At 42.1% G+C, this 18,203-nt stretch overlaps 1 protein-coding gene across 3 annotated transcripts in view; it reads left to right on the top strand.

Annotated features, from left to right (window-relative positions):
- Positions 1-18,203, top strand: part of MAST2 (microtubule associated serine/threonine kinase 2) — a 151,287-nt gene that overhangs the window by 130,354 nt on the left and 2,730 nt on the right. For all 3 annotated transcript variants that reach the window (XM_021405165.1, XM_021405166.1, XM_021405167.1), the window contains 13 exons: positions 510-648; positions 1,069-1,201; positions 2,261-2,426; positions 3,240-3,341; positions 5,030-5,152; positions 6,500-6,609; positions 9,081-9,235; positions 10,245-10,537; positions 12,896-13,111; positions 14,860-15,086; positions 16,492-16,614; positions 17,629-17,765; positions 17,873-18,060. In XM_021405165.1, coding sequence (XP_021260840.1) covers positions 510-648; positions 1,069-1,201; positions 2,261-2,426; positions 3,240-3,341; positions 5,030-5,152; positions 6,500-6,609; positions 9,081-9,235; positions 10,245-10,537; positions 12,896-13,111; positions 14,860-15,086; positions 16,492-16,614; positions 17,629-17,765; positions 17,873-18,060 — 2,112 coding nt within the window. The remainder of the gene's footprint in view (positions 1-509; positions 649-1,068; positions 1,202-2,260; positions 2,427-3,239; positions 3,342-5,029; positions 5,153-6,499; positions 6,610-9,080; positions 9,236-10,244; positions 10,538-12,895; positions 13,112-14,859; positions 15,087-16,491; positions 16,615-17,628; positions 17,766-17,872; positions 18,061-18,203) is intronic.

Consider the following 18,203-nt stretch of genomic DNA (forward strand, 5'->3'; position numbering starts at 1 on the left):
TACAGAGGCAAAATGATCATGACCAGCCCTTCCCTCAAGGCTTGCTTACAGATTGGAAATGACACCTGCACAACTGTTGAGCTAAATATTTCTTGCTTTCTTGAGCCACGTAGAAGTTAACTGAAGTTCACAGGAGAGATGGGAATCCTGATATGTTTTAACAATGATTAAGATGAGGCCACAGGAATCTCAGACCAAGGCCCAGATTCTCTTGAATCAAGCTTTATTTTTTCAGCTCTTTGGTGCTCAATTGTGTTTGTTGTGTTGTGCCATTTTAGAAGAGAAGAAACATGCCAAGGATACCTGGATCTCTGTTTTCCTAAGATTTTAGTATTTATTTGAAGTTCAAGATGGACTTGAGAAACAGTTTCGAATTCCGTATAACAAGGTTGAAAGAGACAGACTTTAGGAAACTCAGTGCTGTTATCTGGTACTACAGTGCTGTAACCATTCTTTTTTGTTGCTGACACTTGCCATTTCACTGTGCCATGTTTGGAACTTTCTTCTAGGAGGTGACTGTGCGACACTTCTCAAGAACATCGGTGCCCTACCTGTTGATATGGCGAGGATGTATTTTGCTGAGACTGTTCTAGCGTTGGAATACCTACATAATTATGGGATTGTTCACCGTGACCTAAAACCTGACAAGTAAGTCTCTTCCAAAGCTTTAGGAAGAGAGCCAGTTCTTCAGAGACTTTCTCCATGGGCAAGAGGACATGGTGGCTGGAGACAGTAGAGAGTTTTGATGACATCTGACATGCAGGAGGTTTTACAAAGTCTCTTGCTACTGATGTGCAGAACCAAACAGCCACTGAGAAGGAATAGGAAGAACATCTTCAAATACTGCCTTGGAGCTGTTGCTGCACTGCTGAAATATGGCAGAAGGCAGCCTGACTTCTGCCTGCTTTGGCTGCTCCATGATGTTCTATTTCATAGGAGGTTCATTCCAGGAGTTTGAGAGAACACTGAGAACATGCTTAGCATTGTCTTGTATTCTTGTGTTTTTAATTCATTTTAGGAAACAACTAATTGAATGTTGGATTATTTTACTTCTCCTCTTTCTTCTAGTCTCCTGATAACTTCCATGGGTCACATTAAACTTACAGACTTTGGACTGTCTAAAATTGGGTTAATGAGTCTTACAACTAATCTTTATGAGGGACACATTGAGAAGGATACCAGGGAATTTCTGGACAAGCAGGTACGCTTGAGCTTACTGTTTTTACAATGGGAGGAAAAGATATGAGTCCTTTCTTCTAACTGTGCACAAATTTGTATTGTTTTCTGTTTCAGCTTCTTGTTTTGACGTAATGCACTTCAGCTCTTAGTTTGGGACATTAAAGGTGTGCCCTGGGCTGCAATGCAGGTGTCAACAGTTCTTTTAGGGATGGAACACTGCTTTTGCTGGGAGGTTGTTTCACAGTCTTCCCCTTCTGGTGCTTAGAAAGTTCATGGCGAGTTCCTGTAGGTTCTTGTAATTTTGTCTGATGGCTTAATAATTGATTTTCATTGCCATGGTGTTTACTAGGGATCTCTTTACTCCTTATCCTTCATTTTGCTAGGCTTAACCAGCCAAGTTCTTTTAGATAATGGAATAGATTTTCCTTTGATGAATTAATAGCTCTTCCATGTGCCTGTTTCAGCTTGAACTGATTTTTCCTGGGCATGTTTAACAGGAACTATATAGTATGTTCTGGATACAGGTTTCTGGTGCCACATATAATGGGATTAAAAAATGCTTATCTCTTCTGAGAATACCTAGGATGACTGCAGAATTTTCTTGTTTTTCTGTGCCAAGTGTTAATTCATAATCATCCTGTGGTAAACTAAGAGCACACACAGGACCATGTCTTCCTTTGCTTTTGAATCGTGGCATTTTTTGTAGCAGGTATTCTCTCGTCACTAGTTCATGGTCTTGCATTTTGCAGTATTATATTTTTTACCACTGTATTGCTACTCTTGTTGTTTTGAAGCCCAAGGCAGCCTACTTCTTCCAGCAAGATGTTCTCAGCCATTGTACCAGCTGTACATCTCAAGTTTAAATGATGAAGTTTATCACCATGCTGTGTTGCTAATTCTGCATCTGTGGAACTAAATTCTGCTAATGCAAAGAAGTGAGAGTTCTGTCAAAATTCAGTCCCTGATACGTATAGCCACACCAGTAGCGATCCATCAAGCAAATAGATGTATACAGAGAGAAAATGATGGTTTGAATTTGGCAATCTGTAGGCTGATTGCTTTCTTCTGTGTTTCTCTTGAGGTCTGTGGGACTCCGGAATACATTGCACCAGAAGTGATCCTACGACAGGGCTATGGGAAGCCAGTGGACTGGTGGGCCATGGGAGTCATCCTGTATGAGTTTCTGGTTGGCTGCGTTCCTTTCTTTGGTGACACACCCGAGGAGCTGTTTGGACAAGTGATCAGTGGTATGTTTCTGTTCTGCTCCTGTTCTGCTGCGAAGTAAAACCTTGAAAATATTGAGGTTTGATAGTTTGCTCAGGAAAGACTAGATATAAAGTGAGAGGTTTAGTGAGAACTACTGGTGATAGGTGGATGGTTGGACTGGATAATCTTGTAGGTCTTTTCCAACCTGGGTGATTCTATGATTCTAAAGCAAAGGCTTTTTAATTTGTGAGCATTTATCTTTGTGTCAAAGTAACATCTGTCTTGATTCCAGCTATTGAAAATTGTCAAGTACTATCTAGCTAAATAGTTCTGTCATTTCTCAATGAACATGCCACTGAAAACGTTTCCTATTGGGAATGCTTTCTGAAACAGTATATTTTTAACACACTTGGCAAATGTCCTTTGTAAAAAGCGAATTTCAGCATAGAAGTAAATTTAATGTATGAAATGCTTACCTGCGAATTGTTAGCTCTGTTCCAAGTCTAACTAATGTGGAATGTGTGGGCATGAGATACAGCCATAGTATTGTCAGTGTCATTGTTTATGGATTGTCAAGGAAGTCCCATTTCATACTTTATTAATAGAGTTCTTAATGCTTTTTTTTCCTCCACAAGCAGTGCTTGGATTGACAGCAGCTCTAGCTGAGGCTGGATTTTATGCATTTTGGAAAATGTCAATGCTTGAATTATGTTAAGTATGCAAGCTGCTGAATTCAAGGTATTTGCAATTCTGGGGAAGTACTGAGCACTGCATTTTACGGTGTAGGAATGTGAATGGTTATTCAAATTGGTCGTGAAGCAGGTAGAAAATGTCAAGTCTTTTTTTGTCCCCAGATGAAATTGCCTGGCCAGAAGGTGATGATGCACTGCCACCAGATGCCCAGGACCTCATCTCTAAGCTCCTCCGCCAAAATCCTCTGGAAAGAATGGGGACAGGTAGGGGCCTAGTGTATAGGAAAAAACTAGCCAGAAGCATGAAAAGAAGCTACCTTTGCTGTGAAGCACACCTATCCATGCTGAAAAACCCTGATCTAGAGCTGGCGAAAGTTTTATGCTGGATTTGATGAAACTCTGACTGGCTGAAACTCTGCCCGGGGCAGCTGGCCCACAGCAGGGGTTGGAGCTTGATAATCTTTAAGGTCCCCTCCAACCCGATCTTTCTGTGATTCTATGAGATATTGCTGTCTTGTCTGGAAAACGAGGAAAAGGCACCATCAAGTTTGCAATGTAACTTCTCAAATCTCTGCTGTTCTAGTTAAGGCTTGAGGATTTTGCATCGATTCGAGCAGTGCATAATCAGATTTCTTTACAATTACTTCGATTGGGGGCTTAATCCCCTACATTGAAATGAACTCATGGATGTAATAAAATAAATGAAAACTTTCACATTTTTAGAGGGCTGTACCAGAGAATCCTCCAAACATACAACAAAGTCTGATAATCTCTTTGGCAAAGTCAGATGCGTATGTTAATCTTTTTGTATTATAATATCAGATTTAAAGTTTTACAAGCCAATGCTTCTCATTTCCTGGTAGTAAAGAAATATAAATTAACTTTAATGTCCCTCTTGTTTTAAAATCATTTGTCCCACATGGTGGCTTCACAGGACAGGTTGTCTGTTTCATAGACTTGATTTATCTGATTTAATTTTGGATTGTCGATTGGAAACCACAATTTAAGGATAAAACAAAACCAAAATGTGTAGCAATTACAAAAGGTATGTATTCAGCAGACCTAACACATATGCATATAAGGGTGATGAATAGGTCATGAATTAATAATATTATCAGATGATTTTCACATGTTGTTTTCTACTTCAAATCCATGTACTTGAAAGATGTTTCTGTCATGGAAAAGATGTAGAGTTTCTTGCCTTACAAAATGAGTTGATGGACTGATTTTCTGGTTTGTTATATACCTGTGATGCTGAGATTGCTGTTCCACTTGGCATCTCTTACTGCCACTGGCACTCAGCAAACCTTTCATCTCTTTTCCTCTGCTATTCTCTTTTTAAAAAAGACAGTGGCATCATTTATGAATATTAATTTCATCTGGAAAAAAAAAAAGCCCACATGCTAGCAGGCAGATAATCCTTCTTAGTTTTTCCTTTTGTGTACTCACGAGGTTAATAACTCGGAAGATAGTGGTTAAAAGGTACTAATTCAGGAAGATATGTAAGCCCCTGCTTTGATTTAAGCAAATGGATGAGTTTATTCGTGAAAGTGGAGCTACTCACATGCTAAGTACCTTTCTTAGTTTGCTCTTTTTATTTAGCTATGAACAAGGTGGTATTTAGAGTTCGGAAATTTTAAATTAAGATGTTAATTAGTTCTTAATCTTGCAATTTGCTGTAGAATGTAATAGCAGATGCTGTCTTCCAGCCAGTTTAGTCATGTGTTGTCATTAAATATGAAGAGGAGGTAGGAAGGGGGGAATCTCGTTCAGATTTTACCCTATATAACCACTTCAGTAAAAAGACGAGCTGTTTCTCAAAATTCCTGGAAGAAGTGTGACTTAAATGTACTCAGGTACATTCTTGTAGACTCTTGATATTTCTAGGGTTTGTTTTTCTTGTTATGCAAATGCTGAAAGAAATACTCTGCAATAAAAGATTCCTCTTTCAGGTAGTGCCTTTGAAGTGAAACAGCATCGGTTCTTTAAAGATTTGGACTGGAATGGATTACTTCGACAGAAAGCTGAATTCATCCCCCAGTTGGAGTCCGAGGATGACACAAGCTATTTTGACAGTAAGACTGAAGATTAGGCATAAACTGCATCATATTTTTTGTGCCTACTTCATTTCTGAAATTGTCAAAGATAAGTCATTGTTAGAAATTGAATAGAGCACCGGATGGAAATTACTTCAGAAAGTTTCTGTAGAATGCCAAGTAAGGCTTCTTTGAAAGCAAATGAGTTTTAAATGAAAAAACATTGCTGTTGAAGTCAATTGGCCTGTCAGTGGTGCCTGTGAACTTGCCAGCCATGGTCCTGCAGTGAGATGCTGTATTTGTTGTGCCGGGTTTATTGCAGCACTTCCAAAGCATTTGGTGTATCCAACTTCCTTGAGTTTTTGAGCAATATTATTTTCCCTATCAACTGTTTTCAGCTAACCCAGCAAAAAATGACAACCCAGTTTGGGGGAGAGGCTTTTAGGCTAGGGGTACGGGTAGGGGAGGGGGCCTCTCATGTAGGAACGAGTGTCCAGGCCTGCTCAGCGGGTTATTGGGATGACTTTGATACAAGCATTGTATAAAGGCTGAGATTCTCACATCAAGAAGTATCTCACACAGGCACTGATAAAGGCTGGCTTTTCTGTTATAAACCCTAATGCAGAAAATTTTAGAATTTATAAAAGTAGCTTTCTGGCTGATACAGTGCAGTAAATTTGGCTCAGTACAGCTATCGGCTTTCTGTAGCCAAACTTATTAACGTCCCCCTCTGCAAAATCTAATGTGGCTGGCTTAGAATTACAGTGCTGCAAATCTCATAGCACAAAATCTCTTTGGAGGCAGTTTAGATTTTTGCATTAAAAATAGCTTTGCATATTGGCTGCTTGCCCATTTTTCTTTCATAAAATCTAATCCTTTTCTAGTTCTGGAAGGGAGAAGAGGAAATATTTTGAGGGGTAAATATTTTTATTTTTTAAAGAAGGCTCGCATCTATGTATGCAGGGTAGACTTCTTGCAATCATAAAGCTGTTGGTTGGAAATTGGGGCAGTGAATTATTTCCTTGTTTCCTTCCATAGGATTGTATGCCTTAGGGAAGGAATATTCTTTCTACAAAGGGTCTGCAGGATTAGACACACACAGAATTTGTGCTGAGTATCAGCATTTTGAGCATAATATAGCTGATAATATAAGATAAATTCAGTAGGAAGGAGGTATTCTTCACTGCTAGTTGTACAGGATGAGCAAAATTGCCTGAATATGTTTCATTATTATAAAGAATACATATCATGGCGTATGAACACTTGAAGTTCTTTGTAAGTAGACGAGTAGGAATTGATGCAAAGGCTGTTCTGGGGTAAGCACGCATTGCTTGAGGTCTGTCAACACTCCATGCACTGATGAAATCTGCCGTGTCTGGTTCACAGCCCGTTCTGAACGGTACCAACACCTGGATTCAGAAGAGGAGGAGGACACTAATGATGATGATCATGTGGAAATTCGGCAGTTTTCCTCATGCTCTCCAAGGTTTAGCAAGGTAGGAACATGCTGCCTTGTAGAAAACACAAATCTAGAGAGGAACACTGTTCCAGAGGCTTCATTGCTTCATATGAGGTAGATTTTAATCATGGAGAAGATATGTGGGAATCACACAATGTTTAGTGTTTGCTGAGGAAAGAAAGAACTGTGTATGTATTTATTAGCTGTGTTGGTAGGTCGTGGCCTGTTAGAAGGTGAGCGCAAGGCTAATTGGAGAATGACATTTTGTGTTTCTTAGTGTTTTGCTAATATGCAAGGCACTGCAGAGGTCTCTCCTGCATCTAAGTGATGTTTTTACTAGTGACTTAGGTGCTGGCGTAGGGTGTCCAAAGCTTGTTTGCTTTGAACAGTGCCATTCTAAAAAGGGTATTCTAATAGGTGACAAGGTGGTATTAGGATGAAAACTGACGTTGACATTTTGGAACAATGGTCTAATATCGAAGGGATCCCATGCCGTAAGAGTAAATGCAAAGTTCTACACCTGTGCTATTCATTGTTTTGAACAAAAGGTGAGGTGACAGTTTGAAAGAAAAGGATCGTATGTTAAATATGCCAGGCTATTGAGGCAAAAAGCAGCTATTATAAGGAGCAAGAAAGAATGTTTTCTGCAAGGCAAATGAAGTAATCCTTTCTATGTGCTTAGTAGCAGGTACAGCTTAGCTGGAGTGCTTTGTCCTGTTCTGGGCAATGTTCTCAAAAATAAATATGGACCAGTAAAGAGAGTCCAGAGGAAAGCAAAAAGAATTACCCAAGGTCTACAAAGGATAAAACCTAAAAAATTTCCAAATATTTATGCTCTGGAAGAAAGGGAGTACATTATTCTTCCTGTTCTACCCAAAATAGGTATGGAAACATGGGCGCAATGCAGTTGTGCGATAGATGGTATGAAGTTGTTTCCAATGTTGAAAATTAATTAAGCGCTGGATTGCCCGGGGAACTGCTAGAATTTCCATCACTGGTGGTTTTTAAGAACAGGTTGGAGAAACATCTGCTAGGTGATTAAAAGAGAGTGGTTCTGCTTTGAGGCAGGGGAGTGGACAGGATGCCCCGAGGATGCTCCTTCTAGCCGTGCTTTCTGGATTCAGTATGCCTTACTCAGGCCTGTGCAGGTCTCTCATTCTGTTCCAGATGATCTGCAATAAAAAACTGCTATTCCAGACATTTCAAAGTAGTACAACTCCACTATTAGCTTGGATAAAACAAAGTATGTTTGGGGAGAGGCAGAAGGGAGAAGGAATGGTCTTTTAAGGCCAGCCTGCTCTACAAACAGTATTCCCACTTCTTGGGGAGAAGAAAGTAGGCGTTTGATTTAGGGCCACTGAGAGATTTCAGTTCTTCATGACAGTTCCTCCAGCTTTTCACTCTGAAAGTCAATTTTGAAGCACTATTTCATTCTTCTTTGTCTTCATATGGGCTACAGTAGCTTAAGTAGCAGTTACCATTAATTTTATGGAGTTGCTCCTAATTTGCATGACCAAAAGTGTATTTAAAATTGGACCTGAGGATTAGTTGGGATTTTGAAAAAGTTCTCGTGAGCATGTAAGAGTTTCTTTTTTCTGTCTTTTCTCACCACAAGTATTATTCTTCTGTTAGAATGAAGCTTTTCTTTAGGGTTCAATGTTTTTGCCACAAAGAGAAAAAGTTCACTTTTAATGAATTTATTTTAAGACCTGGAAAATTATACAGCATTTGTAATGTGGGAGGCATAAAAGGCTCATTATATTTTGAAATTCTTGTCTGACAATTCAGCCATATGATTTATTAATAGTTATCTTGTTGATGCTCTGAATTTTTAATAACATTATTTTCATTAATCTCTTCTTATGTAAATTAGGTCCACAGTCAAGTGTAGTTTTAAAAGGATGGATTTTTTTGCTTAATCATTTAATTATTTAAAGACGGCTGTAAAACCTAGAAAGGCACTTTCATTAAGCTGTCAGCATTATAGTAGATTCCTTGAGGAGGGCAGGACTTTTTTGTTCTGAAAGAAGCTTGGGGCAATGCTGATAGACTGCTGATAATGAAATGGGGTCATGAGCGTGATGCCTATCACTGAATTGAATTTGTGTAGTAAGATTTCAAGATTCAGATGCCAGCCTTCCAGACTGGTGGAGTCTGCTTGTGGAATTTTTCTCCGTTGACTTGAGGGCTGTTATAAACAAGCATCAATTAGTTTCCATAAAAACCTTAGCATTTCTGTGGTGCGCTGGGCTGTTTTCAGAGGACAGGAGTAGGGTGCCACTGTAGAAAACCATATTTATTTAATGTTTCTGAAGGTTGCCTTTTTCCTTTTCTCCCTGGCACGCTTTGAGCACGTCACCTCTGCACTGCGTTATTTAGTCAAAGAGCATTGCCACATTGGTACTTTCAGGGAATGTCTTCCATTCTGAGAAAAGTTTGTGCTTGTTGATCAGAAGAGGCGAGGTCAGTATGCTTCCTCTGTACAGAAGGGTCTTCTGCTACATGCAGGTGTACAGCAGCATGGAACGCCTTTCCATCCACGAAGAGAGGAAAACACCACCGCCAACTAAACGGAGTCTGAGTGAAGAAAAGGATGACCGGCTGGACAGCCTGGGTGGCTTGAAAAGTCGGGACCGCAGCTGGGTGATTGGCTCTCCTGAAATGTAAGTCCAGCAGCACTCAGTACTTGGTTTTCTCATGGCATATGAGAAAGACTGACCTGTCCCAAAATTTCCATGTTCACTGTTAGATCAGGAATGCTTCACGTGATACATTTCCACAGGTGAAACCTGATGAGTGGAATAAATGGCTGAAAACAAATGTCCGTACACGTATCCATTTAAGTACTAATCTCTCCTAAATTTGTAGCAAATACTTTAGGTGAACTTAAAGGAGTTCTAACTTTCAGTAGAGCTTTCATTTGTGGAAATACTCGTCATGTTGGAGATCTACCAACAGCAGATTTTTCTTCAAATCCAAAGTCTGCTCTTTTTTGTCATTTGTCACAAATTAGAGAAACTGTTAGGACAGTCCAAAGTTCAGAATATCCCTCTCAGAATTTTTTGTTCTAATAAAAAGCATCAGGAAAATATACAAGTATCCAGAATTTGGATGGCCACTGTGTTTCCAGCATAACTGAAATAACGGTCAAACTTGTCTTCAGAAAGGACTCTCATTTTTTACGACATCTGTAAAGCCTTTACACTAAAATTTGGCATTGGAAAGATCATAAAATGTGGTTGTGATCTAGTCTGTATGACTCCATTCAAAAAACGTTTTATAGATTATGCTTTTAATTGGTGCTCCTGAGTCAGGCCTTCTTGGCTTGAAGTTCACAGCTGCTTTGAAAGAAAAATTAATGTAATACCAAAAGGAACACAGATGGTGATTTGTATTTTGGTAATATTTGTTATCATATTTACTGCACTGTATTTTTCTTCAGTTTTATTCCTTGCTTTCTTAGAAGCTTAACAATGGAATATACTGGAAATCTAAACTCGGATGGTGCCCTCAAAGCTTTGCTGTTTTAAGTACTAATGGTGCAGCTCAGTCTCATAACTTTACCTTTAATTGACTTCAGAGGTGTGAGCTGGGTCTGCGCACCCTTTTCCGCTTTAAAATTAATTATCCCACTGCTTTTACAGAGGGGCTCTGTCTTGTGTTCTCTCTCAGACTGCGTAAGCGCCTGTCTATGTCCGAATCCTCGCACACGGAGAGCGACTCCAGCCCACCCCTGACCGTCCGCCGGCGCTGCTCAGGGCTCCTCGACATGCCCCGCTTTGCCATCTCCACTGAGGACGAGGGAGCCATGCTCAAAAGGCCGCAGTCAGAGGGGATGCTGCTATCGGCCGTGCAGTCACCGGTGCCCATTCCGGAACAGCCTGTGGAGCACGAGATGCAGCTGGAGGGTGATGCTGGGCCCACCACCCCCTGCATGGCCGCCAGCAGCACCGCAACGCTTACAGGTATGTGCCTCGCATGATGGTGTCATGCTCTGCCAGAGTGCTGTGTTAGCTTACAGGTGCTAACTGCGTGAGACTAGATTTAGGTGTTGGGTGAAGCGTATGTCTCACGCTAAGGGGTGGTTGGCAACCCTGCCTGCTGCAGGGGCTTGGAACTGGATGATTTTTGATGTCTCTTCCAACCCAAGCCATTCTATCCTAGTATAGTTTCATGGCTTTGCTTCCCTTTAAAATAACATCAGTCTAATCCCTTCAAAATTACATCTTTTATTTGAGTCCTTCACTTAAAGATCTTCCCATGCTAGGACCCGTATGATCGGTGCCTGCTTAAAACGATGTGGTACATGTTTTTAAGCATTAGTTAGAGCAGGTCACTGCTGAGTTGGGGCTGGAGAATATGGGTGTTTGGCCATACTGAAAGATCCCCACTTCCTATAATTATTTATCTGAAAGTTTTGAGTAGAGGCTTGAACTAGCGATAGCACAAGAGGTAATGACTGTAAGGGAGTCCAGGGGAGGTTCCTGTTGGATACTGGGAACAATTTCTTCTCATAAAGAGTGGTGATGCGCTGGCACAGGCTGCCCAGAGAGGTGGTGGGGTCACCGTCCCTGGAGGTGTTCAAGACCCATGGGGACATGGCACTGAGGGACAGGGCAGTGGGCATGGTGGGGTGGGGTTAGACTGATTGATCTTAGAGGTCTTTTCCAACCGTAATGATTCTGTGGTTCTGTGATTCTGTGAAATTTGCTGGGGATGTGGGGTTTGTATGCTATTTGCTATCTCAGCCAAATACACCTAAATTTAACCAAGTTGCAGATTTAAAAATGCATCTTGCATAGGTAAAGTGGTGTTAGAAATCAGCGTTTGACTTGTCAGAAGCTTTGTCTTTCCTGGAGCCATTTCCCAGCACTGGGCTGAACAGAACTTTTTGATGGTGCCCAGGAAGAAACCAGTTGTTGGGAGAAACTGGGAGCAAGCAGGCAAAGAGATTGTGGATAGGATGGAAAGGGAGGGGTGGCTGAGCATGGAGTCAGAGTAGCAGTGGGACTAGACAAGGACAAGCTGAGGGGCACTGGGAAGATGTGATGTTGGGTTGTTAGGAGGTGAAGAGACCTTAGAGCAGATTTGCCTCCAGACTGGAGTGAGGCTCAAGATTCCCATTTCTCATTATTCCTCTTCTGCGATCCAGTCTGTTAAAATTACTCCAGAGTTGTCCCATTTGTCTCTACTGCTCATCCTCCCAGAAGAGACCATGGCTTTCTCCATTAACTCATGTGAAAAGGTGTAGGGATGAAGGAAGTAACCTACGACGTACTGGGAGGACATTGTGAAACCCACTGTGACTCCCGTAGCGAAACCATGGGATAGGAACCTTAGCTTTGTGACTCTGGCTGTTGAATGTTGAACTGGCATCTGGTAGTCTTTGGGACTGGTGCTCTGAATTTTTATTTTCGTGGTACTTCCTGCTTTACTTAGTATGCAGAGCAGCAGTGCCCACTTAAAGAACAATGATCAATGTTTTGTTCTGTCCTCATTGTTCAAAACGTGCCCCTTAGGCTTTATTTATTGCACGCTGTTCAAAACTTGCTTTTGAAGACAGAATGATTAATTTCCCCTGTGAACTTGCCGTGATGCTCCCCCCTTTAATTTCTCAGCACCTTGTAAATTCTAATTAATGTCTTTTCACAGTGCCCCTTGAAGGTATCAGATGGGGAACTGAGGCACAGAGCTCAAGTACACCCCCAGCATCTGCTGATGCTGCATGCCCAGGCTGATGTTCAAGATTACTTTGTGTTTTATATATAATTATAGAAGGTTAAGTAATTCAAGACTAAATTGCAATGGTGCACAGAAGGGGGCAAATTAAGGTTGTCTCTCCAACTGCATTTTTGCTTTCCCTGACTTTAGTACCTTCATATTCTCTTAAAGTGGCTTTTTTATGTGCAAGCTCCAATAAAACCTGGTTCTGCTATTACAGGCAGGTTTTAACTTAAGGATTGACGGTTCTTGCTGATTGTAAAAATGGAGCACTTTCCATAAACCTGTTTACATCTATGAACAATTCCATCAAAATGGCTTGCTTGCAGAACTGCGGCGCTGATTTAGGATTCGTGTAACTCCGCTACTGAGCAACGTGATTTCATTAGCAAGCTTTTCCAACAGAATAGAAGCCGCTAATTTTCTGTGTTCAGAATAACACCATTTCTGTAAATAAAAATTCAAGCCCTGGGGTTTCTTCTTAGGAAAATTTACTCTTGGACTACATGTAAACATGACTTTGATTTAATGTATTTTGCCTGTAGGGGAATAGACTGTTAGGAATTCCCTGTGGTTCTAATCTGTTTTAATTTAAACTGTAGCTGGGAGCACTGCAGACTTCTCTGATCCACGCGCTCGCAGTAATAGCAATGAGGGCCCAGACTTCACCACTCCAAAAGCCATCAGCGACTTGGCAGTGCGGCGGGCACGGCACAGGTTGCTCTCTGGGGAATCGGGCGAGAAACGCACCTCGAGACCGGTCAATAAAGTGATTAAATCAGCGTCCGCCACTGCCTTGTCTCTCATGATTCCCTCAGGTAAGAAATGCCTTGTGCTGGGCGTTGTGAGAATCCGCCTGCACCGCTCAACAGATTTGCAGGCAAATCCTCCCCGTGGCGCTCTCCCGGAGCGGTGCCTTCTCTGGCAGGAGGGGAGCGATCTGACCCCTGCAGTTGGTGACCGTTCGCTGCCCGCTGGACAGCAGCGCTGCTTTGCCACAGGCCAAGTACTGCGTGTGGTCTGGGTGCAGCTTCTGCACGCGGCAGCTTTCCGCGAGCCGGTTTGTTTGAAGCGGTTCCTGGAGCAGAAGCTGGTTCCTGTGCAGCACGGAGCGTGTCAGTGTGAAACGGTTGTTAGCCCTCAAGGTGCTACCCTTTATTCTGTGGGTGGGACATCCTACTTGGGAACTGTATGTATGTGGCTTGTTCGTGCAGCAGGGGAGTTTCAGTGACTCACATAACTTGGTTGAGGCTGAGCGTTCAAGAATTCGGTGGTGTAAATAATGCACAATATGAGCTGATGTTGCTGTCCTGGCTGTATCTCTCCGTAGAGCCACAGCTTGATTCCTAACGGCAGGCGGTAACATCTGGTGCACAGTGTGTGGAGGCAGCCCTCCGGCAGACCAGTCTGACAGCCCACTACCCCTGTTAGGACTTTATCCCTCTTTCTGGAAGATAAGGCCTTGCTGCATATCCAGGGCTGTACCTGCCTTAAATTGAGCAGGCTGGGCTCCAGAGGGCCCACTGTGCCAACCCAGCAGAGTCTGCTGGCAGGGCAGCACCTGCCCATCTTGCTGGGAGCTGGAGGCAGCTACGGAAATGCTTCTGGGCACCTCATGGTGGTGCACATTTCATTCCGTGTGGATTGAGCACCGGTTGCTTTCTGAACCACAAACTCACAAAAATCCCTAAGATATGTGTTTAATCACCCAGCAAAAGTCCTTCCAAAGCTGTGCTTGTCTGCCAGGTAAATAATGTGTTGGATAATTTAGCAGGTGTTTCTTAGTGAGTTTGGGATTACCCTTTACAGCTGCATTTAATAATCATACCGTTCGGGATTATTTTACTGATATTGACCAACTTTACTTTGAAGTGAGAACTCTGTAGTGCTTTGTATTTTCGGAAGTGGATGTTGTTGCACTAGTGAGCAGCCAGGTGTTTTAGCTTGCAGCCCAGCTGAGCCACATAAGTGAGAATTCGGCTCCTTAGCTGTTTGGAAAATGCACTCTGACATACACCTGTGATGTTGTTTTCTAGTAGCAAAGTCCTGCAATGGCTGTTTTGTAGAGCTAAGTATTTTTGCCCCTAAGAATTTAAAAACTACCAAGTTACCTGCACATAGTTATCACATTCAAAACTGATTTTTCTTTTAAAAATACCAATTTTGACTGATTGCAGCACCAATGAGTAATTTGCACCAAAATCTAGAAACGATCTGATCTTTTTTGGAAGGGAGGGTAATAAATTGTACCCTTCGGATAGAGTATTCCGGGATTGAACCTAGAGCCAGTAACTATGATGGGTTGTAAATCCAGGAAACGGGAGAAGTAAGCACTGTGACCCAACCGGAATTCTAGGCAAGCAAGGTACAAGTTACTAAACATGCTATCTCTAAACTTCACTGGGTTTTGTATTTTGAAGCATGAATTAGTTGAAGCTGCAGGAAAAGATCACCGGCTCTAAGAGCACTGGGGGAGATGATTTCCTAGCTGTTCTCTAACAAGAATTTTCTCTCTTTTGGAGGCCTGCTTTCCTAATTTTTGCACACCTTTGTGTCATCACTGTAGATCACCACACGTGTTCCCCATTGGCTAGTCCAATGTCACCTCATTCTCTATCCTCAAACCCATCTTCGAGGGACTCCTCACCCAGCCGCGACTTTTCTCCTGCTATTGCAAACCTGAAACCACCAATCATCATCCATCGGGCTGGAAAGAAATACGGTTTCACTCTGCGTGCCATTCGCGTCTATATGGGTGACAGTGATATCTACACTGTGCATCACATGGTCTGGGTATGTCTCTGCTTTTCTAAAGAGTGCCCTTGGGTCCAGAAATGTAGTTAGCTGGGAGTGTGGGATTTAGCTTTATAAATTGCATTTTGCCACCCTGTTTTCTTTCTCCTTCTGTGGACCCAAAGTTATCATTTTTGGGGTGGGGGAAGCCCTTTGACTATAGCAGGTTTCAAGCCCGTCACAGAACCATAGCAACCTTTCTTCTTTCTTCCCTGGTTACATGTATTCACTTCCTTTCACCTGTAGCACATACTTTGAAGCATGTTTCTATGTCCATACCATCGTTCTCTTTAGTGAGGTTGTTGCATGAGGGTGAGTTACAGCTGATTTGTTCAGACTTGCATTAGTAATTGTAGCCTGCTTCGGATCAGCTCACTCTGCTGGGATTTTCCAAGCAGTCACTTGGAATTGATTACAAGCCTTGAAGCATCACTGCTGCTATGCTGACTGCAGAGGGATTTAACTCTTGGCTTAGTTGCATGCTCTGCTAAAAGGTCTGGTTTCTGTGTCTGTATCTGTTTCTCCCAGTTACTGCTGGTACTTGATCTCTGTGTTCCTCTTTTGTTAACGTGTATGACTTCTAGGAATGACCTGTTCCCTGACGTGGGGTGATTTGACTTTTGCAGTTAGAGAGAACAGAGTCAGGGTAAAAGTGGTTTGTCCTTTTCCTTGTATGTCTGTTCATGAGACAGTTTAGGCTTCATGTATTTTGGTCATCGTTTAACACTCATTCTTAGCTAGAAAAATAATCTGAAGCTGCATTTTTCCCTTGCTCCTCTTGGCTGTCCTGGGAAAATGCTGAATTTATCAAGATACTGATATTGTTTTGCTGTTAGAGGGAGAGTTGCAGAATTCTTGAGCATGAATGTCACCTCACTGTAAAGGAGGTTTGCGTTTTTGAACTGTGATGGGGAAAGGCAATGAGCTGGATAGGTCAATAAAGGGTGGAAAGTGGAAAAAGACTCTCTGTTTGGGATTAAATGTAGAACAGGCAGCCTAAACATGTGGCACAGTCCTATTTAAAAGTCTGTTGGCCTTGCATTCCAGCACGTACATGGTAGAATGACAAAGAAATTGAAAGAGATTGAAGTCTTGCCTGGAAATCAAGAATATCTAGTTAATATTCCTGAGTGCTGAAAATTTTGGGAAGAGTATTGAATCTCTTGCTTTGGGAGGAGCTGGTCTCTTGATCAGCTTAACCATCCTGGCTGTCAGCCTTGGATCAGGAGAGACTGTCGGGAAGCTGGGGAGGAATGGAAGAGTGGGCTGTGCCAGTCAGTGGTTCCCTTTACCCTCCATTGAAGCAGCTAATGTGAAGGATGGGCTGGGTTGGCATCGTGTTTGATCTGGCCAGCAATCTTGTACATTCCCCTCCTCAAATCAGTCATCCCCTTCTCATTGCCAGCACGTGGAGGAAGGTGGTCCAGCGAATGAAGCAGGGCTGCGTGAAGGGGATCTGATAACCCATGTCAACGGGGAGCCGGTCCATGGGCTGGTGCACACCGAAGTGGTGGAGCTGATCCTGAAGGTAAGGAATCAGCACCGTTAGATACTGGAAAATGAACAAGCTGTCTCATATTTTGCATATTACCTAAAACACTGTAGGTATCTAATTGGCATTGTCTGAAATACAAGTGTGTACACAGCACCTGGCCTTTGTCTTGCAAAAACTCTTTGCTGTAGCTTGATGCCTAAATCTCCAAAACTGGCTGCGTATCGCTTAAGCTGAACTCAGGTATTGTCTTTGAAAACAAGAACCTGTCAGATGTTTTTGACAGCATTGGAGGCAAAGGTTAATAAGATTCAAGTGTACCTTTACTCAACACTTTAGGAAACGAGTACCTTAAAAAATTTCCAGTTTACTTTTATTTTTTTGCCTTTAGGCTGTGCTAATGTTATTAGCTCTTAATACTGCTTTCTCAAGGATTATTCCCAGTGGTATTTAAAAGCAGCTTTGTAATGGTTGGTCTTAAAATTATCCAGTTAAATGACTTGCGTTTTGATACCTCCTCTGGGCTGAATCCATTTATGGAAATAAAACCCAAAGTTTTGGACCGTTCCAAGAGACAGAATTCTCTGGGAGGAGCAACCAGGATTTTTTCTTTATTTATTTTTTTAAAGAGTGAGACAAACCATGCTCTGTGCTGCAGCTTCAGCATGATAGATGCCTGCTGTGTTCACACCTGCCTTCAGTCAGAGAACAGGGAATAGGACTGGTGACAAAATATCACTTTGTTCAAGTTTCCAAGGATAATAAGTATTAAGCAGTGGGAGAGGTCAGGTGCTGTGTTCCCTCTGCTCTGGGAAGCTTTACCAGCTACCAGCTGGGATCTGATCTAATCATTTGTGAAAGCCTGACTAAAGAGAGCCCTCTCTCAGCAATTTATTAAGAAATGATAAGTGGAAATGCAAAGGGGGAAATGGAGTTTGACAACAATTACAAAATGGCAGGCAGCAATGAGCTAGCAGCCTACCTGCTTGGCCTGCAGATGTGCATCAAAAAGCACTATCTTCAGCTGTGTCTGTGTCTTGTTTCTGACAGAGTGGAAATAAAGTGTCCATCTCCACTACACCATTTGAGAACACGTCCATCAAAGTTGGGCCAGCTCGAAAGGCCAGCTACAAATCCAAGATGGCACGTAGGAACAAGAAGAGCAAAACTAAGGATGGTCAGGAAAGGTTTGTTGTGTTGGTTCTCCTTCTTTGGACATAAAAATGGCCAAAATATGACAACAGAAGTAAATAAATACTTTGGGCTTGTAAACAACTTTTAATATTTTCCACAGTAAGAAGAAGAGTTCTCTGTTGAGGAAGATCACTAAGCAGGCATCTCTGCTTCACACCAGCCGTAGTTTATCTTCGCTAAACCGCTCTCTGTCTTCTGGAGAAAGTGTGCCTGGCTCTCCAACTCACAACCTGTCGCCCCGGTCACCCACACAGAGCTATAGATCCACTCCCGAGTCTGTACATTCAGGTAAAAAAACAAACAAACCACAAAACAAAACTTGGGGAAGGATTTTGCGTTGATAAGTTTTTGAAGTAAAATGCCCAGCAGCAGGAAGTAAATCTGTTTCCGAAGTAAAATGACAACTGTGATTATCTCAAGAATGAATGTGT

Source organism: Numida meleagris, chromosome 7 (assembly GCF_002078875.1).
Source record: "Numida meleagris isolate 19003 breed g44 Domestic line chromosome 7, NumMel1.0, whole genome shotgun sequence".
Classification (NCBI taxonomy): Eukaryota; Metazoa; Chordata; class Aves; order Galliformes; family Numididae; genus Numida; species Numida meleagris.